This window comes from Zootoca vivipara, chromosome 15 (assembly GCF_963506605.1).
Source record: "Zootoca vivipara chromosome 15, rZooViv1.1, whole genome shotgun sequence".
Classification (NCBI taxonomy): domain Eukaryota; kingdom Metazoa; phylum Chordata; class Lepidosauria; order Squamata; family Lacertidae; genus Zootoca; species Zootoca vivipara.
Genome location: NC_083290.1, coordinates 1,175,957 through 1,198,445, shown reverse-complemented (window position 1 = coordinate 1,198,445; position 22,489 = coordinate 1,175,957). Strand labels below are relative to the sequence as shown.

Below are 22,489 nucleotides of genomic sequence, written 5' to 3'. Positions count from 1 at the left end.
TCTCTCTCTCCCTCCTGTCAGGGCAGTCTCAAGCGCATCCTTCCTATGACGTGACTTTTCTGTTCTCTTTCTCTCTCTGCTTTCTTTCTAACGGTTCGAAAGCTATGCAAATTGAGCATAGGCCTCATGAGTTTTGACTGCTGTCTGGGTCTTGCAGCTCCAAAGAGTAGCAGCCGCCGCCGCCCCACTGCTCAGGGAATGGGGCCTCCCCAAAAACAGGCCTGGCCAGGACACTGTGGCCTGGGGCCCTTCCTGGGGTGGCCCTGAGGCCCGGTGGGGCAGTAGCAGAATGGCTTCTCCCTCTCTACACCTCGTGCCCATCCAATGAAGGTTGGAAAAGTCAGGACGGTTAAAAGGAAGTCCTTCCTCGCACAGCGGAGTTAAACTGTGGAACTCACTGCTGCAGGAGGCAGGAATGGGCACCAACCTGGCTGGCGTTGAAAGAGAGTTAGACAAATTCATAGAGGAGGAGTATCGATGGGTATTAGCCATGGCGATGCTTCTGAATGCTGGTCGTTGGAGGGGAGAGGGCTCTTGTGGCCAAATCCTGCTTTGGGAGCACCTGGGAGGCCACTGTGAGAACAGGGCCTGCTCCAGCAGGATCATCTTGTGGTCTCCTGTTAGCACTGCGTCACTTTGGGTCCATGAAACCTCTGGTTATTTTCCCAGTGGACAAGGCTGGAGCTTCTTCCCTCCAGCAGGGCCTGTGCCCTGCCTGCCACTGAGCACCTGAACCAAGATGCCTGCCTGGGTTTCCATGGTGGCCGAGACAAAGAATGTCTGTATGTGGGAAGGGGGGGAGGCTGTTCCTCCCCCCCCCCAAGGATATGCCTCAACTTGCAGATCAAACAGTTCCCTTTGCAGCTTCTCCCTCCCTCCCTCTCTCTGCAGGTTGCTGGGTTGGCCGACAACAGGCGGTTAATTTAGTCAATGGCCTCCGCCCAGACTCTGCTGACCACATTTGAGGGTACAGAAGAACCTCTGTGCTGGGTCAGGTCAAAGGTCAGCCCGGGACAGCGCCCCGTCAGATGCCTAAGGGAGGCTCACAATGGAGACAGAACGTAGGAACAGAACATAGGGGAGTTGTTCCCTCGCCTCCGGGTCATTTTGGGTTGTCCTTTCTTGAAACTTCCCAGCTTTTTGCTATCCTTTCGGAGGTGAGGCAAGCAGAGGCCCCTTGTCCCACCCGGCACCTGCCAATCACAGGCAAATGTGAATGCCACAGCCGGGGATGTTGAAGGGTTTAATTGCACACAGAGGAGGAGAGAGTCCCAGAGCATGTGCAGAGGAAGCCATTGCTATCTTGCAGAACGCAACAGCTAGACTGGTGACTGGGAGCGGCCGCCGAGACCACGTAACACCAGTCTTGAAAGACCTACATTGGCTCCCAGGACATTTCCGAGCACAATTCAAAGTGTTGGTGCTGACCTTTAAAGCCCAGACGGCCCTGTTTACCTGAAGGCGCATCTCCACCCCCATCGTTCAGCCCAGACACTGAGGTCCAGATCCGAGGGCCTTCTGGTGGGCTCCCTCCCTGCGAGAAATGAGGTTACTGTACAGGGAACCAGGCAGAGGGCCTTCTCGGTAGTGGCACCCGCCCTATGGAACGCCCTCCCATCAGATGTCAAGGAAATAGACAACTATCTGACTTTTAGAATACATCTGGAGGCAGCCCTGTTTAGGGAAACTTTTAATGTTTGATTGCATTATTATTATTATTATTATTATTATTATTAATTATTATTATTCTGTTGGGAGCCGCCCAGAGTGGCTGGGGAAACTGAGCCAGATGAGCAGGGTATAAATAATAAATTATTATTATTATTATTAGTTGGTTGGGGTCCAGTCAATGCCTGGATGGGCGGCCCCAGCTTTGTGGTAGTGCACCTGACTTGCATGCAGAAGGTCCCAGGGTCAATCCCTGACAGCCTTTCCTGGGACCCTGGAGAACTGCTGCCAGTCAGTGTAGACAATACTGAGCTAGATGGACCCGTGGTCTCACTCTGCATAAGACAGCATCCTCTGAACACCCGGGAACTACCTGCGTGCCCCCTGGGGTTCTGTGAGGTGTGGAGGGTGGCGGCAAAACGGACAGGGCCTTTTCAGCGGTGGCTCCCTGCTTCTGCCCCCTTGCGCTCCTTGGAGGAAATACATGTAATAAACCAATAGAGTAAGAAGCTTTCGAGACCCACAAGTTTGAGGGATTGTACCCACAATTTGTTTTTTGTTTTTTTGAATTCATATAGAAAACCATTAAAATTATGCAAAGATAAGAATAATCAGCAACGTGTGTTACAAATCTGGAAGAATTTTTTAAAAAATATATCTCACTGTAAAGGCTTCATATGCAAGAAGCTTGGAGAGGTTGAGTCCTAATATGAGGGCATTTCTTCTTAAAATAGGGGGGGGGACATCCCACTCTTTTAACACTCTCTTCTCAGGGTGCTTCGTGATTTCAAACATTTGTCTTTTGTTTGCATGGTTGTTTAAGTTTCCCTCCGACTGATGGCTAAAACCATCCAAATATGCTAATACCGTGACAGTTTGTGCTTGCTAATTAACTTGCATCCTCTCCCCCCCCCCCCGTTTGCTGCTCAGCTATCACAGCTCCCCCTCGGCATGGCTGTGCTACATCAAAGAGAACCTTTTTGAGACCCCCTTCCTGGCTCCAGCGGAAGAAAGCCGCTTCCTTTTCATGTCAAGGAGACGGAAAAAGGGAATCAAAATGTCGCTGGCTTTTCAAGGGAACTAGCTAGAGCTGGAATGGAAGGCTGGCAAATCGCAGCACTGTAGAATTGGAAGGGTTCCCCCCCCCAAAGGTCATCCATTCCAACCCCCTGCAATTCCAAATCGTCCCAACGTTCTCCTCGAGGCCGGGCATTTCCCAATGGCCACTTTCTGCCCCCACAATTCACTCTGCTGCAAAGACTCTTTCTTTGCCTCGATGAGTTCTGAGCGGTTTCAAGGACGGCAGGGGGTGAAAAGGTGAAAACTTCACAAGCAAGTTCGTGGTCAAACACGGCCTGTGATTGAGACACAACACCTGGCCAGGTAAGACGACAGATGTGGAACTTGTCTATAAAGATCCATTATAATTAAAACAGGAGCCCCGAGTTAGGAAGCGCTGCTTTTAAGGAGAGCCCTCAAGACGAGCTGAATGCCAGAGAAACGCGAAAACAGAAACACAGAAATCCTTCTCCTTGTCTGCTCCTGGGATTTGATCATAGCATCATAGAGTTAGAAGGGATCCCAAGGGTCATCTAGTCCAGCCTTGGGTCTCCAGCTGTTTTCGGACTACAATTCCCATCATCCCTGACCATTGGTCTTGCTAGCTAGGGATGATGGGACTTGTAGTCTGAAAACAGCTGAAGACCCTTACTTACTGTTAGGAAGAACTTCCTGACAGTAAGAGCTGTTCGGGAGTGGAATTTGCTACCAAGGAGTGTGGTGGAGTCTCCTTCTTTGGAGGTCTTTAAGCAGAGGCTTGACAGGCATATGTCAGGAATGCTTTGATGGTGTTTCCTGCTCGGCAGGGGGTTGGACTGGATGGCCCTTGTGGTCTCTTCCAACTCTACAATTCTATGATTCTATGACCCAAGGTTGGGCCTGATCTAGTCCAACCCCCTGCAATGCAGGTATCACAGCTAAGGAATCCCTGAGAGATGGCCCCCTGGCCTCGTTGCCTAAGCAGGGCCATACCGGTAGCTACAGAGTGGGTGGGGTAGTATTGCATAATAACAACAACAACAACAACAACAACAACAACAATATTTATACACCACTCATCCAGCCGGGTTCCCCAGCCACCCAGTGCAGCTTCCAGCAAAACATAAAAGTACAATAAAACAGCTAACAGATTGAGGTTGAATCCTGACAAGACAGAAGTACTGTTTGTGGGGGACAGGAGGCGGGCAGGTGTGGAGGATTCCCTGGTCCTGAATGGGGTAACTGTGCCCCTGAAGGACCAGGTGCGCAGCCTGGGAGTCATTTTGGACTCACAGCTGTCCATGGAGGCGCAGGTCAGTTCTGTGTCCAGGGCAGCTGTCTATCAGCTCCATCTGGTACGCAGGATGAGACCCTACCTGCCTGCAGACTGTCTCGCCAGAGTGGTGCATGCTCTGGTTATCTCCCGCTTGGACTACTGCAATGCGCTCTACATGGGGCTACCCTTGAAGGTTACTCGGAAACTACAATTAATCCAGAATGCGGCAGCTAGACTGGTGACTGGGAGCGGCCGCCGAGACCACATAACACCGGTCTTGAAAGATCTACATTGGCTCCCAGTACGTTTCCGAGCACAATTCTAAGTGTTGGTGCTGACCTTTAAAGCCCTAAATGGCCTCGGTCCAGTATACCTGAAGGAGCGTCTCCACCTCCATCATTCTGCCCGGACACTGAGGTCCAGCACCGAGGGCCTTCTGGCGGTTCCCTCGTTGCGAGAAGCCAAGTTGCAGGGAACTAGGCAGAGGGCCTTCTCGGTGGTGGCGCCTGCCCTGTGGAACGCCCTCCCAACAGATGTCAAAGAGGAAAACAACTACCAGACTTTTAGAAGACATCTGAAGGCAGCCCTGTTCAGGGAGGCTTTTAATGTTTAATAGATTATTGTGTTTTATTTTTCTGTTGGAAGTATAAATAATACATTATTATTATTATTATTATTATTATTATTATTATTATTATTATTATTAACATTAAAAACGTCCGTAGATGGAGCTGCCTGGGGCCATGGGCTGCAGTCAAATATTGACAACCCCACCTGTGAAAAGTGAGATCAGTTGGCATGTGGTGGCAGGGGGCTGGTGGGAGTTTGTAGTCCAAAACATTGGGAGGGTGCCAGGCTTCTGACTAAACGTAAGGAATATCCTTCTGGTGGTGAGAGCTGTTTGACTGTGGAGTGGACTGTCTTGGAAGTTGATGGGCTCTCCTAGAGCTTGGATGGCCATCTGCCATGTATGATCTAGTTGAGATTCCAGCCTTGCAGGGGGTTGGACTAGAGGACCCTTGGGGGTCCCTACCAACTTTACAATTACTAGGTTGGCTGTTCTGCCGGCAAAGGCTGTTCTGCCGGCCTTCTGTCTAGGTTGTAGACATTTCACCAGGACTCTACGTATGCTAAGTCGGCATGCTGAAGGCACACATTCCTTTCCTTTCATAAATTCAAGCAAACAGGTGTGTGACTGAGCACGGGCAACACTGCTCTATGTCAGCTCGAGGCGCTGGAAACAGAAAATAGGCCAGAAAACAGGCACAGCTGCAGAGTGATGCAAAGGTCAGCCTCTGCCCTCTCCCGGACCTCGCCCTTTGCACCCGCCCCTCTGCTGGTATCTGAAATAGTCTCACCCACCCCCTGCTGAGCTTTGTGTGGGGCCCAGGGCAGATCAACAGAAAAACATATTCCCTCCACCCTCCACAGACTCCCTTGGAAGGTGGCAGACCCTCTTTCATGGGGTTTTTTTTAAAACAGCCACCTGTCAGGGATTCGGTAGCTCTGTTCCTGCATTGCAGGGGGGTTGGAATGGATGACCCTTGGGGGTCCCTGGCACCTCTGCCCATCCATTATCTGAGGATGGCTCTCTCTCCCCCCCCCCCGCTTTCATCTCCTGTTCTCCCAAGCTCCTTCCCTGTTTCTTCAGAGGACGGGAGGCTGCAGGGCCCCCCCCCCTTGGGCACAGAGCAAAGGCAGCAACATGAATCAGGGTCAGGCCTTGGAAAGCAGGAGATGAGGGGGGAAAGGAGGGTAGGGGAGAAGAGAGAGAGGCTTTCGAAGCCTGGCATTGACTCATTCCCCGAGAGCGCCTGGGGCTGTGACAAGCGGCATTCAGCTCTTACCCCCCCCCCAGCCACCTGGGCGTGCAAGATCCCACACAGCACAGCCTGTGAGTCAGCTCAAGAGGGAGAGCAGTAAAAATAAACCCAGGGCCCACTTCCTTGCCCCCCAGCCAAGTCACGCCGGAGAAGCGGCACAGAGAGAGAGAGAGATGGCTCAGCTGCATGGAGAGAAGGGGCACAGCTTCCCAGCACGCACTGCTCCCTCCTGGGGGGTGGCTGCCCAATAACATCGATGGAGCTGGATCCCCTCTGTTTGGGGCATGGCCCTGGGGAGGAAGAGGGTGGACGCGGTGCCCGCCAGGTACCTGGGCCTGCAGGTAGGTGCTGAGCTCTCTCGGACTGAGTTTGGCCGTCGAAGGTCCAAAACAGGCTGCCCCGTGGGCCGGAGGGGGAGAAAGGCTTGCAAGAGGGGTGTCTGCAAAAGGAAGGGGCGACGGGGCCCTCCTGGCCTCTCCTCAGTGGGGACTGGGTTCCTCTGCCGCAGCTGAAACACAAGAGACACAGAGGCCCAGAGTCAATCTTGAGGGTGGGAGGGTTATAGATTTGGTCGCCAGGCTCCTCCCCATCAAGAGAGCCTGCTGGATCAGGCCCATGGCCCATCTAGTCCAGGTGCCACTTCTGGGAAGTCGGCAAGCAGTGATTGAGCACAAGGGCAGCCCTCTCCTCTCCCTGCCTGTGTTTTCCAGCAGCTGGCATCTGAAAGCCTTGCTCCTTCCAGGTGTGCAGGCCCAGCCCAGCCATCGATAATCCTCCACAGATTTGCCTGATCCTCTTTTAAAGCCGCTCCTGTGGGAGGGAGTTCCACAGTTTAACCACACACTGCTTGAAGGGGGACTTTCTTTGGTCTGCCCCGAATCTTCCAACTGACATGTACGAGTGAGAGCTCATGTTATGAGAGAGGGAGAGAACCATTTGCCCATCCACTTTCTCCATGCCAGGAGTAATTTTATAAACTCTTATCATGTTGCCTCTCGCTCGCCTTTTTCTTTAAACTAAAAAGTCTGTGATGCTGCAGCCTTTCTTCATAGGGGAGTCTCTCCCTCCCTCCCTCCCTCCCCTCAATCCTTTCGGTTGCCTTTTCCTGGTCCTTTTCCAACTCTGCAATATCCTTTCTGCACATCACTTGCATCCGGGGCATCGGAAATTAGCCTGGCACGAGGACAGTGGTTGGCACGAGCCTTGGGGGGGGGGAATCAAAGACAGAGGGGCTTTGTCCCTGCAACAGGGGCTAAAAGGTTCTTTGTGGAATGGGGGGGTTTGCTTTCTCTCTCTCCCCCTCCCCCTGCCTGGCCTTCCTTTTCACTCCCAGCCATCTTCACCCCCCTTGCAAGCAACGTCCGAGTTACTGGGCAGGCTTCCCAGCCTTCTCACTGCCCCTCCATTCATGGCCCGCTGGCTTCTTGGCTGTACGAGGTGCTGCTGCCTTTTGCAGCCGGTAGGTGGCCAGTGGAGGTTGCACCATGCCGGTCAGCCAGGATGCCACGTAGAGGAGAGAGAGAGAGAATGTAAGAACATCGGCAGAGCCTGCAGGATCAGGCCAAAGGCAGGGGCGTAGGAAGGGGGGAGCGATGGGGACGGACCGCCCCGGGTGCCCTCACCGAGGGGGGTGACATTTGGCATGCCACCCGCCCATGGCTCCCAAGACTACCCCCAGCCGTCAGGGTAAGGGGGGAAGCTGTGCTGCTTTGCCAGCGGCATTCCCCCCCTTCCCCTTCATTTTGACAGCTTGGGGGAGGCTTGGGAGTCGCGGGCGGGCAGCATGCCAAATGTCCGCCATGGGCAGCCCGTTACGCCCCCATGAATGGCTCGCTCCACCCCCAGCTGCAGGCTGCGGGCGCCGCTTCGGGCGCCCAAGCAGCTATCCCGCACCTGGGAGGGCAGCCTCCGCGCAACGCCCCCCTCAAGAGCGTGCCCACCCTGGGCAGCGCGGGCATATGCTCTGCCACTGGCCCAAGGGAGCCCGTTTAGTCCATCCTCCTGTTCTTACTGTGGCCAGCCAGATGCAAGCAGGATTCGAGCACAAGAGCCACACTTGCCCCTCCTGTGGTTTCCAGCATCAAGGATTCAGAAGCATCGCTGCTTCTGACGGAGCCACTGAAAGCCTTATCCTCCATGAATTATAAGCACGAAAGAGCCTGCTGGATTAGGCCAAAGGGGAACCACAGAGTCACAGCACCACAGAATCATGGAGTTGGAAGGGACCCCCAAGGTTCATGTAGTCCAACCCCCTACAATGCAAGAATCTCAACGAAAGCACCCAAGACAGATGGCCTTCCAACAGAAGCCCACCGGAATCCTGTGGGGAACCAGCAAGCAGGATCTGAGCACAACAGCGTTCCTCCCAGTGTGGTGTAGTGGTTAAGAGCGGTGGCCTCCACATGCAGCTGCTGGCTGACCTTGGGCTAGTCACACTTCTCTGAAGTCTCTCAGCCCCACCCACCTCACAGAGTGTTTGTTGTGGGAGAGGAAGGGAAAGGAGAATGTTAGCCGCTTTGAGACTCCTTCGGGGAGTGATAAAGCGTGATATCAAATCCAAACTTCTTCTTCTTCTCCCTCCTGCGGTTTCCAGCCACTGAGCAGAGCCCCCGTCACGGCTGAGGCCCATTTTCCTAGAAAGCCTTCCTCGCAAGAGAGAGTGTGGGCCGGAGTGCTCCGCTGAGCCCCTTCTGAATCTCATTCCTCCTCCGCTCACCAGCCCCACTGCCAGCTGGCTCACTGCTTCTGCCGCCGCCGCCGCCGCCACAGCTCCACGTGGGCAGGACTGTGGCAGGTACCAGAGGAGGAAGGAGAGGGAGGGATGTGGCCCGTGCTTCTGACTCAACTCTCCAGCTGGCAGCAAGCGAAGCTGCAGCAAGGAAGCGTGAGGGGCCTCTCGGGCACCTGCCTCCCGGGCCTAAATGCACCCTCGCCCAGAAGCCCCACACGAGGGGCACTGGAAGAGTCAGACGCAAACAGGGGTGGGAGCAGAGACGGCTTGTGCTTGCTTATGCCTCGCTGGTCCTGAAGGGAAATATACCCAGCAATTACAAACGAACTGAAACCGATTGTGCCTGGAGGCGGTTGTAGGATGGATGGCAGCTAACAGATTGAGGTTGAATCCTGACAAGACAGAAGTACTGTTCGTGGGGGACAGGAGGCGGGCAGGTGTGGAGGATTCCCTGGTCCTGAATGGGGTAACTGTGCCCCTGAAAGACCAGGTGCGCAGCCTGGGAGTCATTTTGGACTCACAGCTGTCCATGGAGGCACAGGTCAATTCTGTGTCCAGGGCAGCTGTCAATCAGCTCCATCTGGTACGCAGGCTGAGACCCTACCTGCCTGCAGACTGTCTCGCCAGAGTGGTGCATGCTCTGGTTATCTCTCGCTTGGACTACTGCAATGCGCTCTACGTGGGGCTACCTTTGAAGGTGACTCGGAAACTACAACTAATCCAGAATGCGGCAGCTAGACTGGTGACTGGGAGCGGCCGCCGAGACCACATAACACCGGTCTTGAAAGATCTACATTGGCTCCCAGTACGTTTCCGAGCACAGTTCAAAGTGTTGGTGCTGACCTTTAAAGCCCTAAATGACCTCGGTCCAGTATACCTGAAGGAGCGTCTCCACCTCCATCATTCTGCCCGGACACTGAGGTCCAGCACCGAGGGCCTTCTGGCGGTTCCCTTGTTGCGAGAAGCCAAGTTGCAGGGAACTAGGCAGAGGGCCTTCTCGGTGGTGGCGCCTGCCCTGTGGAACGCCCTCCCAACAGATGTCAAAGAGGAAAACAACTACCAGACTTTTAGAAGACATCTGAAGGCAGCCCTGTTCAGGGAGGCTTTAAATGTTTAATAGGTTATTGTGTTTTATTCTTCTGTTGGAAGCCGCCCAGAGTGGCTGGGGAGACCCGGCCAGATGGGCGGGGCATAAATAATAAATTTATTATTATTATTATTATTATTATTATTATTATTATTATTATTATTTATTCCTGTTTGCAAGGTGTTTCCTTTGAGTGGAAATGAACAGTCTCATTCACACCATGCACTGGAAGGGCTGCGACGTGGCTTTAGACAGTCATGGCTTTCCCCAAAGGATGCTGGGAAGTGTAGTCTGTTCTTGGTGCAGAGAATCATTAGGAGACTCCCCCGAAACCCACCCCATTCCCCTCCCAGAGCTACCATTCCCAGAGTGGCTTAATGACCAATTCCTCTTTCCCAGGGAACTCTGGGAATCCTAACAACACAGGTCCCTCAACTGACTACAGCTCCCAGAATTCTTTGGGGGTCAGCATGACTGCTTAAAGTGGTATCATAATTGTGAGGGACAGGAGCTATAGACTGCCCCCTCCCATCGTGACCACCAGTTCCTCTCCGAGCACCAGCGGGAGCGGGGAAGGAGATGAGTCCAGCGGGGAAACAGGAAGTAGAGCGCAGGGCTCTGACAGGGTCACAGAGCCCTTGCGCCGACCGGGAGAGGAAGGAAGGGAGAGGGAAAAGGGGAGGCAGGAAAACACGGCTAGAAGACCCCTCCCTCCAGTTCCGGAGCTGCGCATGAAGAAAAGGGGGGGGGAGATTGGGGATTCCCAGACTACTTTGTTGGAAAAAGACGCGGGAATCCCCATTCCGGGGTACTGACCCAGACTGAGAACATGTACCTTGTACAGCTTCTGCACTGTAAATAGTCTTCACATAATAAAAGCATGAAAAGGCAACGGGTCGGAGTCGTTACTCTAGAGTAGCCGCCAGCGACCCTGTGACAATAATGCTTCAAATGTATGGCCCGAATGTGGCCCTAGTGGTTAAGGGTGTCGGACCAGGACTGGGGAGATCCAGGTTCAAATCCCCACTCTACTATGATGTTCACTGACATTCAAGAAGCTTCAAGAGTTGGCTGAGAGTTGTTTGGGGACTCTTATTCCCCTCCCAGAGCTACAGTTCCCAGTGTGGTTTAACAATCAATCTCTCAGCTGAAAGTGCTGTGGATGTGGCCAAAGTAACGGCAACGGAACTTAGAGAACTTTCCCGCAGTGGGACAAACTATGGTGCTTTTGGGTGGAAGGCGGACTGCAGCGGAACGGAAGCAGCGCCGCACCTTGTGAATGCCGCGCGAATGGAAAACGACGCCTCCTTCCACCTGTGCAGACACACTACTTACGTTTCATGGCCAGCAGGGTGCTTCCGTGGCAGCAGGAGACGGAGGCCACGAGGCTGGCGTGAGTCTCTCCCAGCTGCACGGGACGAGGACTCCGGGGCTCTTCATCCTTCCGCCCCAGGCGCCCCCTGGCGCTTTTCCCCCAGGTGTACACCTCGCCATCTGGGGGAGAGAGAACGTCCGCAGCAGGGTATGGCGACAGGGAGGCCAGGCCAGGCCACCTCGGCGCCCGCTGCACCGGAAACCAAGCCCCAAGCCCCGCTCCACCCCATCAGCTCACCTGCTCCCACGACGGTGGTGAAGGCATCGCCGCAGCCCACCATGGTGACTCGGAGAGCCTGGAGCCCCTCCACAAGGTAGGGGGTGCGGCTGGCACGGCAAGGGATGGGGCCCAGCTGTCCGTGTTGATTGCTGCCCACAGTGTAGCACTGGCCTGTGGCTGGCAACAGAAAAGGCAGAAGGGCAGGGAATAGCGCGACTCCTTCCCGCTCCTGGGTGTCGCTTCCCAGTGCGATTTCCAAGCCTTCGCCACGACTTTGCCTGGTGGGCTGTAATTACTCCAGGGTGAATGGAAGACTCTGCATGTACTCAGAGGCGCTCTTCCTTGGAAGAACCTCCAGCCAACGCATCCCAACAGGCCACCAGAATGCCGGCATCGTCCTGGCTAGCTGCCTCCCCCCCCCAGCGAGGAACCTTCACCAGATGCTCACCCGTGACTACTGCTGAGTGAGCCGTTCCAATGTCAGCCCACACAATGGCCTCTTCACTCAAGGGGGCTGAGCGGGCGCAGCTGAAGACAAGGGCTTCCTCTACCTGGTCCGTGGTGAGGGGCTCCCCCTGGGGCAAGATCCTGTCCAGGCCCAGTTTGTTATACCTGGAGGAGAGTGGGGAGGGGAGGGGAGGTCAAGGGAGGGCCAAGTTGCAGAACCATCCTCTGTTTGCAAAACTCTGCCTCCTCTGGATTTGGGAGACCCTGGCCCAGCAAAACACAGGATCCAACCAGACTTTCCTTGCCCCAATCCAGATTCAGCTCTTGCCCAGGAAAGAACAGGAGTGAGCTGCGTCGGGCCCTGGAAGTAGCTGTTGATATGAAGTCTCTGGTTTGGCTCTGCCTGCTGGCCTGGCTTCCTACTCTGGCCAGGTCAGCAGGATCGGACCTTTTGTTTTATGGCATTTCTGTTTCACTATGGCATTTCTGTACCAGCTCCATCTGGTACGCAGCCTTGGACCCTACCTGCCTGCAGACTGTCTAGCCAGAGTGGTGCATACTCTAGTTATCTCCCGCTTGGACTACTGCAATGCGATCTATGTGGGGCTACCTTTGAAGGTGACTCGGAAACTACAACTAATCCAGAATGCGGCAGCTAGACTGGTGACTGGGAGCGGCCGCCAAGACCACATAACACCGGTCTTGAAAGATCTACATTGGCTCCCAGTACGTTTCCGAGCACAATTCAAAGTGTTGGTGCTGACCTTTAAAGCCCTAAATGGCCTCGGTCCAGTATACCTGAAGGAGCGTCTCCACCTCCATCATTCTGCCCGGACACTGAGGTCCAGCACCAAGGGCCTTCTGGCGGTTCCCTCGTTGCAAGATGCCAAGTTGCAGGGAACTAGGCAGAGGGCCTTCTCGGTGGTGGCGCCTGCCCTGTGGAACGCCCTCCCAACAGATGTCAAAAAGGAAAACAACTACCAGACTTTTAGAAGACATCTGAAGGCAGCCCTGTTCAGGGAGGCTTTTAATGTTTAATAGATTATTGTGTTTTATTCTTCTGTTGGAAGGCGCCCAGAGTGGCTGGGGAGACCCGGCCAGATGGGCGGGGTATAAATAATATATTATTATTATTATTATTATTATTATTATTATTATTATTATTATTATTACCCTCCTGTGACCCCCAGCCATAGCTGCCAAGTTCTCCTTTTAAGGGAAATTCCCTTATGCTGAATAGGCTTCCTCGTGAGAAAAGGGAAAACTTGGCAGCTATGCCCCCAGCACGACACGGTCCCCTTGCCCTACCTGTTGCTCCCACAGGCCAGGACCTGGTTCCTCCCTGTCAGAATCATGGAGGCATCGATGCCGCAGAGAACCTTCTGTGCCTCGTGCTCAGGGGGGACGGAGACCTGCTGTGGGGAGTTGTGGGACTCCTGGGTCCCCAGCCCCAAGCGCCCTGGGAAGAGAGGGAAGGGGTGGGAGGCGATGAAAGGGAGCCAAGAGAACAGGCAGGCCCACCAGCCCGGTGTACCACCGCCACTCACCGTTGTCCCCTCTGCCCCACGCGAAGACCTCCCCTTCGTTGGAAACAGCTAGGACGTGTGACGCCCCACAGGACACGTGCGTGATCTCGTAGCCCAGCAGGGCCTCCACGATCTTGGGCTGCAGAGAGGGGTGGCAGCAACTGTTCAAGCAGTCTCTCTCCCCCCCCCCCCCCTGGCCCGGTCCTCCCTCTCTCTACCCACACACCCAGCCCTTTTCCTCCTGTCCCACAACTGCACAAGCCACATCCCCGGTTGGCGGACCTGCAGCCAAATTTGCCCGGGAAGGGTTGCCACCTCTCAGAGAGGAAACCCTCCCACGCCAGACAATAAAATCTTCAGTTCAACGTGTTTCTATCCTGCCTTCATTCTGTCATTAAAACTATGGAATGGCACACTAGGAAACTTGCTCCCACGGGAGGCAGGGATAGCCGCAATATGGGATGGGTTTAAAATTCATGGGTTTGGGGAAAATTCATGGAAGAGATGGATATTTATGCCTACTTGCCAGGAGGACTGTGCTCTGTCCTAAGAAGAGCCTGCTGGATCAGGCCAGGGGTCAGTCCAGCATTCTCTTCTCACAGCCGCCAACCAGATGCCTGCAGGAAACCAGCAAGCAGGATCCGAGCACAAGAACAACTCTCCCCTTCTGGGGCTTCCAGCAACTGGCATTCAGAAGCACAGAACAGCCACATGCTGTTGGCCACATGATCTGGAAGCTGTACACTGGCTCCCTCAGCCAGTAAAGCGAGATGAGCGCTGCAACCCCAGAGTCGTCCGCAACTGGACCTAATGGTCAGGGGTCCCTTTACCTTTACCTTAGGTTGGTGAGCACCCCTGCCACCTGCGGGAGTTAAGTTTAACTACGCGCCACGTAAAGGACCTTCTTGTATCTGCCTTCAACCTTCCAACGTTCAGTTTCCCTGGATGTCTCCAAGGTTGGTGGCAAGAGATGCTTCTGAGTGCCAGTTGCTGGAAACCACAGGAGGGGAGAAGGCTCTTGTGGCCATGCCCTGCTTGGGGGCTTCCCTTTGGGGGCATGTGGCTGGGCACCGTGAGAACTGGAGGCTGGACTAGATCGGTGCCCTGGGACCAGACCCAGCAGCCAGCCAGGCTCAGCTCCTGTTCTTGTGATCAGGGTACAACAGCAGCCGCTGGGAGGAATTCTGGCCTCCAGGGAATCTGGGGGAAGTGGCCAAACCAGCCCGCCAGCCTAATGATGCTCAGAAATGGAGCCCTGGCCAACCTGCGTGACGTCTGCGAAGGTCTCATGCCCCAGGCACCCACTGCTGCCGCTGCCAAAGGTCAGGACGATCCCTCGGTCTGAAGGTGGCAAAGGAGAGCTGTCAGCACAGACCAGAGGGGAGGTTGCCAAAGGAAGGAAGGAAGGAAGGAAGGAAGGAAGAAAGGAAGGAAGGAAGGAAGGAAGGAAGGAAGGAAGGAAGGAAGGAAGGAAGGAAGGAAGGAAGGAAGGAAAAGCTAAACTCCCCCCCTCACCTCCTCCTCATGATCAAGGGGACAAAGAGAAATCATGGTGGGGCCAGATCCCTGTGCAACCATCCCTTACCCAACTGCCGCCCTCCATTGACAAGCAGGGGAATCTTGTGCCCCGACAGCCCCCTTAGCTTGCCTTTGTTGTACCTGTCAGGCAGGTGGTGAAAAGGTCCCCACAGGCCACCAGCTTGATGGTCACCCCGGACTGGCCCTCCAGGAAGCGGCAGACAAACTGGGGCTGCAGCTGCTCAGTGGCCCCAGGGAGCGAGGGCCCCCCCGCCGTGCCAAGCGGGGGCGGCTGGTGGGGAGAAAGAGAGAGAGAAAAACAGCGGGAGGAGGGCATGTTACATTCCTGCCCGGCTCAGTCGGAGCAAAGTGGGCTTGGTTTGAATGCGGACTGATGGCAACAGGATCAGGGCTCAGCGATGCAGCGTCCAAAGCAAGCAGAGGTGCTTGAGCATGTGCAGAACGCATTGAGGTGTCTTGGCTGCCACAGCCCGCCCTTGGTGGGGGGGAAACATCTGGGGCTAACAGCAAGAGAATACGGGCCAGGAGACATTGCCACCAGGCATGTGTGAACCCCAGGGGGCTAGCCTGAATTTTATTTATGCAGCCTTAACTGGCTAGATTTCAACCACACAAGGTTGACATTGCTCAGGTTAATGGCACATAAGATGCGATCGTACTGTACAACGAAAGACAGGGCACAGGAGTTTCCAGCAGAAGAACAAGCTGGTCTAATGTAAGGCATCTTTAGAGATTCTCAATCAGCCTGCCTTCCTCCTTCCTGGGAGGGGCATAGCGATGGGCTCCTCACCCACCCACGAACCTGTGGGACCCCTCCTCGCCCTCTCACCTCCCACAGGATCAGCCGCCCAGATTTGGTGACGCCCGCCTTCTGGGTCCTTCCGGTGGAGACCTGCACCACTTCGGTGTTCAGCATGGGCAGGCGCAGAGGGAGGGTGATCCCGCCCCCCCAGGTGTAGACGGAAGATGGGGCGGGGGGGATGCCTGGCCTCGCTGAGCCGGCTCTGGAGCCTGGGTCCAAGAGAAAAGCCCTGTGAGTTAATGGCCCAGGGGGGGGGGAACCCCCAGACTCAGGAAAGGGGAGGTTGGTGGTGTGGAAGGCCATTGTGAGAAGAGGATGCTGGACTGGGTGGGCCATTGGCCTGATCCAGCAGGACAGAAAATAACAGCAGATAACTTTCAATATGGGAAGGATGCAATGACCATACATGCCCTTGTCCCCACCCCGGTCGTGCCCTCTGGGCCACTGGGGAAGGACCCCAGGCAATGTCCCCCCCCCAAAAAATAAAGGGTGTGAAGCCCTCTTCCAAAGGCCTCCCACCTTACCTCTGGCCCTAGGGCCGACGGCTCCCGCTCCCACCCTGCCGTGGGTCACTGGTGGCACAGCGGCCAGCGGCTTCTCGGGCCTGAAAGGGGGGGGAAGAGGGTGGGCTTATCTCAGACAGCAGTGGCAGGGAAGGGCTGCAGCTCAGAGGCAGAGGATCTGCTTGGCATGCAGAAGGTCCAAGGTCTTAAGGCCCAGTGGCAATATCTCCGGGTAAGGCCCGGGAAGATTCCTGTCTTGGAACCCTGGAGAACTGCCACTGAGTGCAGACAATGCTGAGTTAGACAGGGCAATGGACTGACTTCGCCTAAGGCAGCCTCCTAAGTTCCTATTTCTCAAAGGAAAACAGAAGGGACTTCCGTTGAAGGATGTTGATAAGCTGGAAGATGTGCAGAAGAGAGTGACCAGGATGATCAAGGGTCTGGACACAGAGTCTTAAGAGGAATGGCTGAGGGAGTTGGGGATGTTTAGCCGGGAAAAGAGGAGACACTGAGAGGAGATAGGAGAGCCATTTTCCAATGTCTAAAGGGCTGTCAAATGGAAGAAGGAACCAGCTTCTTCTCTCCTGCTCTAGAGGGTAGGACTTGAACCAATGGCTTCAACTTACAAGAAATGAGATTCCAACTCAACATCAGGAAGAACTTTCTAAGAGTAAGAGCTGTTCAAAGTGGAATGGATTCCCTCTGAAAGGCCCTCCTTCCTTGGAAGGTTTTTTTAAGCAGAGGTTGGATGGCCACCTGCGATTGATGCTTTAGCTGAGATTCCTACATTGCAGGGGGTGGACTAGAGGACCCTTGGGGTCCCTTCCAACTCTACGATATTATCATTCTATATGGTTCTTCATGCAGTGCATGGCTAAATGACGGAACTCCCTCCTGCAGGAGGCAGGGATGGCCACCAATTTAGAATCATAGAATCATAGAGTTGGAAGAGACCACAAGGGCCATCCAGTCCAACCCCCTGCCAAGCAGGAAACACCATCAAAGCCATTCCTGACAGATGGCTGTCAAGCTTCTGCTTAAAGACCTCCAAAGAAGGAGACTCCACCACACTCCTTGGCAGCAAATTCCACTGCCGAACAGCTCTTACTGTCAGGAAGTTCTTCCTAATGTTTAGGTGGAATCTTCTTTCTTGAAGTTTGAATCCATTGCTCTGTGTCCGCTTCTCTGGAGCAGCAGAAAACAACCTTTCTCCCCTCCTCCATATGACATCCTTTCATATATTTGAACATGGCTATCAATTTGGATGCCTTAAAAAGAGGACAAATTCCAAGTGCGGAAGGCTATCAATGGGCACCAACCACAGGAGGGGAGAGAGCTCTTACGCTCATGTCCTGCTTGTGGGCTTCTCATTAGGGCATCTGCTTGAGAACAGGATGCTGGACTAGATGGGCCACTGGCCTGATCCAGCAGGCTCTTATGCTCTTCGTCTAGAACCATGAGGACTAGAATCTTACAAGCCATACTGAGCTAAGTGGGCCCATGAGCTGAGTGTTCCTGGAGGAGGGGGCGTGAGCGCCACCACAGGGGCCCAGGACTTGCCTCCTCATCCTGACACTGCCAACGTCGGTGTAGAGGTTCAGGAGGGGCCGGGCGCAGATGGCCTCCGCCATGATCTCGTTCAGCTGGGGCCGCTTGGAGGGGTCCAAGTTGAGCAGGCTGAGGATCAGCTGGCGCAGTTCGGGGCTATAGCGGTCCGAGATGGGGGCGAAAGTCCCGCTCATGATCTTCAGGACCAAGGCTGGCAGGTTCTGTGTGCGAAAGATGGTGGGACAGTTAGGAGAGAAGGCATGGCATGCCATCTTGCCATACTGCCTTCCCCGAGAAGTGAGAGGCAAGGAGCGGCCAGCGACACCCCTGTAAGGCAGGGCACATAAAGGAGACACTCTTTAGTTTGAGAAAAAGAAAGGGAGATGGTGAGGAGAGCTTTGTGAAATCATTGACTAGACCAGTGGTTCTCAAAGTGGATGGTATTGCTCCCGGGGAGGGGGATTCCCTGGGGGGACCCTAAGGGGAAAGGGGGGCACTGGAGGTGGGGCCCTCCGAGCAGGCTGATCACTTATTTACAATTGACCAGGCTGGAGCCTAGAGCGAAATACCTTCCTTGCTTTGTATTTAAAGGTTTACCGCTTTTATCACTTTCAAAGCTATTTCTTTGGGTCACATTTGTTTGCCACAAAGTCACAAGATAGCCAATTATTGGTAACAGATCTTGATTTTCTTAATAAACTAGTTATAGCACATCTGTGATAAGTGAAGGTTTGTGTGTAACTTATACATTAAATATTTTATGCTATAAACCTCCTTCATCCTTATGGTTTCATTACTATGAATGAGCCCAATTTATTTCCATGCAGTATCTGGTATCAATGGATCAAGTCCATCAGTTCCGAAATGAAATAATTATAATTGGATTTTGAATAAACATGCAATGAATTGTTACTGTTTTGAATGTTCTTGCATCTTCCTCAGTGCAAACCAGTATTCTGAACAATCCTTTTTTATAGGGTAGGGTGGGGTGCACTGGGGAATAATTTAGGGAACCAAGAGGGGCAGTGGCCCCAAAATGCTTGGGAACCACAGGACTAAACCTGACCTGGCCATCAAGCATTCTTCTGGTCAGGGGGCCAGCTTCCTAGAGGCATGAAGCTGTCCCCTCTTGGAGACAGGATGCTGGGCTGCAGCACAGACCATGACACAATCGTTTACAGGACCAAGACTGAGGAGACAGGGCGTTCAGGACACAGAGGCTGGCCAGTCCTCCACTCCAACCCGATTCCGCAAACGTCTCCTTACCGCGGCCTCAAAAGCCCTCTTCAGGCTGGCCAGCTCGTAGAGCACACAGCCTAGAGCCCAGATGTCACTCTTCTGGTTGTAAGGCTTGCCCTCGCAGAGCTCCGGGGAGATGTAGCAGGGGGTGCCCACCACCTAGGAAGAAGAACAACACGGATGTGAGAAGGAGGCCCAGAGCAAAGGTGGAGGGGCGGGTATTATTTTCTCTTTTTTTCTTGAATAATGTTATTATCGTTCTAGTATTGCAGGTTGTTGCCAAAACTATTATATATCAAATATCCTTGTTTCCCAAGAAGAAAATGAATGAATGAAATAGAAACAGGAAAAAAAGAAAATGACGTGTGTGGCAGGAATCCTATAACAAAAAATCTGATAGTGCTGAGAATAAATTAAAAAGATATCATTTACAGTGTCATTCCAGAAATGTAAGAATAGGGCCCACTTTTCAATACGTATTTGTTCTCTTGATTATTTTTCCTATGTGTGAGTTTTATCCTTAAAATAAACTTTATCATCAGGTTTTCCTTAACCAATATGTTACAGTGGGAGGATTGAATTTTTCCATTTCTGTGAAATACTCTTTCTTTCTTTTTTGGGGTGTGTGTGTGTGTGTGTGTGTGTGTGCAAAAAGCCCCTATATCCAGAGAAAGGATCCGTTTCTCCCACCCCAAGATCCATATCCACATTCAGGCCCCTCACAGTGTGAGATGAAAGGAGGCCTCCCAGCTCAGAGAGATCCTGGTGGCTCAAGCTCACTTTGGGCTATTCTACATTCATGCATTTATTAAAAGGTCTGTTCCCAAAAGATCCCAGGTTGGGCAAATGACAAAACAGCAAACAAACAAATCCACACGCATGCACGCACGCACGCACACCCCAATAAGAAATAATAAAAACTTATCTGAAAGAATTGATAAACAATCAAATATCCCCACAGCTAATAATTTCAAGGCTGCTAGGAAAATCTCTTTCACCCATTCAGTGCCTGTGAGAATGTTTGTTTTTTAAAATTCCTCCTGAATTTTTGATAATGTAATTTGTTTTAAACTGATTTTTAATACTGCATTTTTAACAAAATTGCCATCTCCCACCCCAGGACCATGCAGTGAAGGGCAAGTAAGAATCCAAAGAAATGAATCCAATAATAATACCAAATGACCTCATGAGGGAGAGCATTCCACAAACAGGGACCCACCGCTAAGAAGGCCCTGTCAGGGGCAGCAGCAGCACATTGGCTGCCCTGTGACTGACACCAAACCTGGCCAGTCCAGAGGCTTCACGCCACTGGCCAACCGCAGGGGGCGGGACGTGGGAACCAGGAGTTGCTCTCCGTTGTTCTCACCGTGTAAGCTTTGCTCTTGCTGCTGAGGATCTTGGAGATGCCAAAGTCCCCAATCTTGACGATCATGTGGTGCTTGTCCAGGAGGATGTTCTGAGTCTTGAGGTCCCGGTGGAGGATCTGCTTGGCGTGGACGTGGTGGAGGGCCAGGAGGATCTGGACAAAGAAGTGGAGGATGGTCTCCTCGTCCAGGAGGGAGTTGCCCCTCTTGTGGATGAACTCAGCCAGCGTCCCACCTGGCAGGGAGGAAGCAGAGAGAGGCCAGCGTAACACCTGGGGCGTGGTGGGATGACCCAGGGGGCTGCTAAGAGGCAAGGGGGTGGCAGGTGGGCACTGGAAGTGAACACGACTAACAGACTTCATTTGAAAAGCTGGTATCCTTGAATCAAGTTCATCCATTTTGTTGAATTAAACGGAATAATTCCTAAATAGTTTTAATTGGATTTTGCATAAATGTGCAATTAATTGTTACGGTTTTGAACTTGACTGTGTTTTGAACTTGACCTTCCTTACAGGGCCGAGCAAACTGCCATTGTGTTTTCATTAGGGTAGGGGGCCCTGAGGGTGCGTTTGTGGAACCTAGGAGGCATGGCCCCCAAAGCTTTGGGGCCTACGGGTCTAAACTGCTTTTGATATTGCATTTTAAATGGCTGCGATTTTACGATTTTAAATTCTTATCATAGAATTGTAGAGTTTGAAGGGACACACGGGGTCATCCAGTGCATCTCCCTGTAATGCTCCATATTTTGAAGGGGTAGTGATAAATTGAATAACAAAAACAACAGAGAGCCACCTCCCAAGGAAAACTACAGCCCTTTCTCCCTTGAATGGGAGCAGAGCTACTGTTGTCCCTAAGGTAAAGTAAAGGTAAAGGGACCCCTGACCATTAGGTCCAGTCGTGACCGACTCTGGGGTTGCGCGCTCATCTCGCTTCATTGGCTGAGGGAGCAGGCGTACAGCTTCCAGGTCATGTGGCCAGCATGACAAAGCCGCTTCTGGCAAACCAGAGCAGCACATGGAAACGCCGTTTACCTTCCCGCTGTAGCGGTTCCTATTTATCTACTTGCATTTTGACGTGCTTTCAAACTGCTATGTTGGCAGGAGCTGGGACCAAGCAACGGGAGCTCACCCCGTCACAGGGATTCGAACCGCCGACCTTCTGATCAGCAAGCCCTAGGCTCAGTGGTTTAACCCACAGCACCACCTGGGTCCCTTACTGTTGTCCCTAAATGGGTTAAACCCTGTGCTCCTTGACAAGGGTGGAACCACAAGGAAGAAAGCCATTTTTTCTCCAAAGGCAGAGCGAGCTGAACCTGTTCCTTCTGCCTCAAAGATATGGGGGTCTGTGGATCCTCCTAGTCCTCCCCTGCCCTGCCCCCTTCCCCTTGCTAAAAACACACATGCCAAACAAACCCTGTGCTCTTTTGTTTCCAAACCACAAACCAAAAGCCAAATCTCAGGTTTGCAGGTACCTTGCCCTTTGAAACCTGAAACCTCCTTTTCACCTGCCTGAAGGTGACCTGCAAAGAAGAGGAAGGGGAGGGGATGTGCTGTAGGCCAGGCGCTGGGAACAATGGGGCTCCTCCCCAGCATTCTTCCCACTGCCCTAAGCCCAGGTGTTGCTAGGAAGCCTTCCCCTCAAAGACCGCCTTGACCTGGAGGCTGGAGAGGGAGGGCTCCTTGCCTCCCCCCCCCAATGGTTTTGCCTCCAGATTTGCTTTCCCAGGAGAAGGGAAGGCAGATGCTGGAAGCTCCTTTTGATTGTGTCAGGGCATTGGTGTCCACACTGACTGTCAGCAGCTGGATCAGGCCAATGTCCCATCTAGACCAGCATCTGAGAAATTTCGTTGTTCCTGCAAGGGGACAATGACAATAAAGATTTATCCTATCTTTATAGGATACCAGGGACCCAGGTGGCGCTGTAGGGACCCAGGTGGCGCTGTGGTTAAACCACTGAGCCTAGGGCTTGCTGATCAGAAGGTCGGCGGTTCGAATCCCTGTGACGGGGTGAGCTCCCGTTGCTTGGTCCCAGCTCCTGCCAACCTAGCAGATCGAAAGCACGTCAAAATGCAAGTAGATAAATAGGAACCGCTACAGCGGGAAGGTAAACGGCGTTTCCATGTGCTGCTCTGGTTTGCCAGAAGCGGCTTTGTCATGCTGGCCACATGACCTGGAAGCTGTACGCCGGCTCCCTCGGCCAATAATGCGAGATGAGCGCCACGACCCCAGAGTCGGTCACGACTGGACCTAATGGCCAGGGGTCCCTTTACCTTTTTTATCCTATCCTATCCTATCCTCTTCTCAA

At 53.2% G+C, this 22,489-nt stretch overlaps 1 protein-coding gene across 3 annotated transcripts in view; it reads right to left on the bottom strand.

The window, feature by feature from the left end:
* Positions 1–22,489, bottom strand: part of NEK8 (NIMA related kinase 8) — a 44,929-nt gene that overhangs the window by 18,374 nt on the left and 4,066 nt on the right. For 2 of the 3 annotated variants that reach the window (XM_035139382.2, XM_035139383.2), the window contains 13 exons: positions 20,188–20,420; positions 18,849–18,980; positions 17,595–17,803; positions 16,056–16,135; positions 15,559–15,740; positions 14,850–15,000; positions 14,455–14,531; positions 13,212–13,329; positions 12,973–13,123; positions 11,666–11,829; positions 11,236–11,394; positions 10,959–11,117; positions 3,767–6,313 (listed from right to left, as the gene is read on the bottom strand). In XM_035139382.2, coding sequence (XP_034995273.2) covers positions 6,285–6,313; positions 10,959–11,117; positions 11,236–11,394; positions 11,666–11,829; positions 12,973–13,123; positions 13,212–13,329; positions 14,455–14,531; positions 14,850–15,000; positions 15,559–15,740; positions 16,056–16,135; positions 17,595–17,803; positions 18,849–18,980; positions 20,188–20,420 — 1,844 coding nt within the window. In that variant the 3' untranslated portion in view covers positions 3,767–6,284. Of the gene's footprint in view, positions 1–3,766; positions 6,314–10,958; positions 11,118–11,235; positions 11,395–11,665; positions 11,830–12,972; positions 13,124–13,211; positions 13,330–14,454; positions 14,532–14,849; positions 15,001–15,558; positions 15,741–16,055; positions 16,136–17,594; positions 17,804–18,848; positions 18,981–20,187; positions 20,421–22,489 lie in introns of those variants that run through there. The other variant, XR_004693992.2, reaches the window with a different exon arrangement.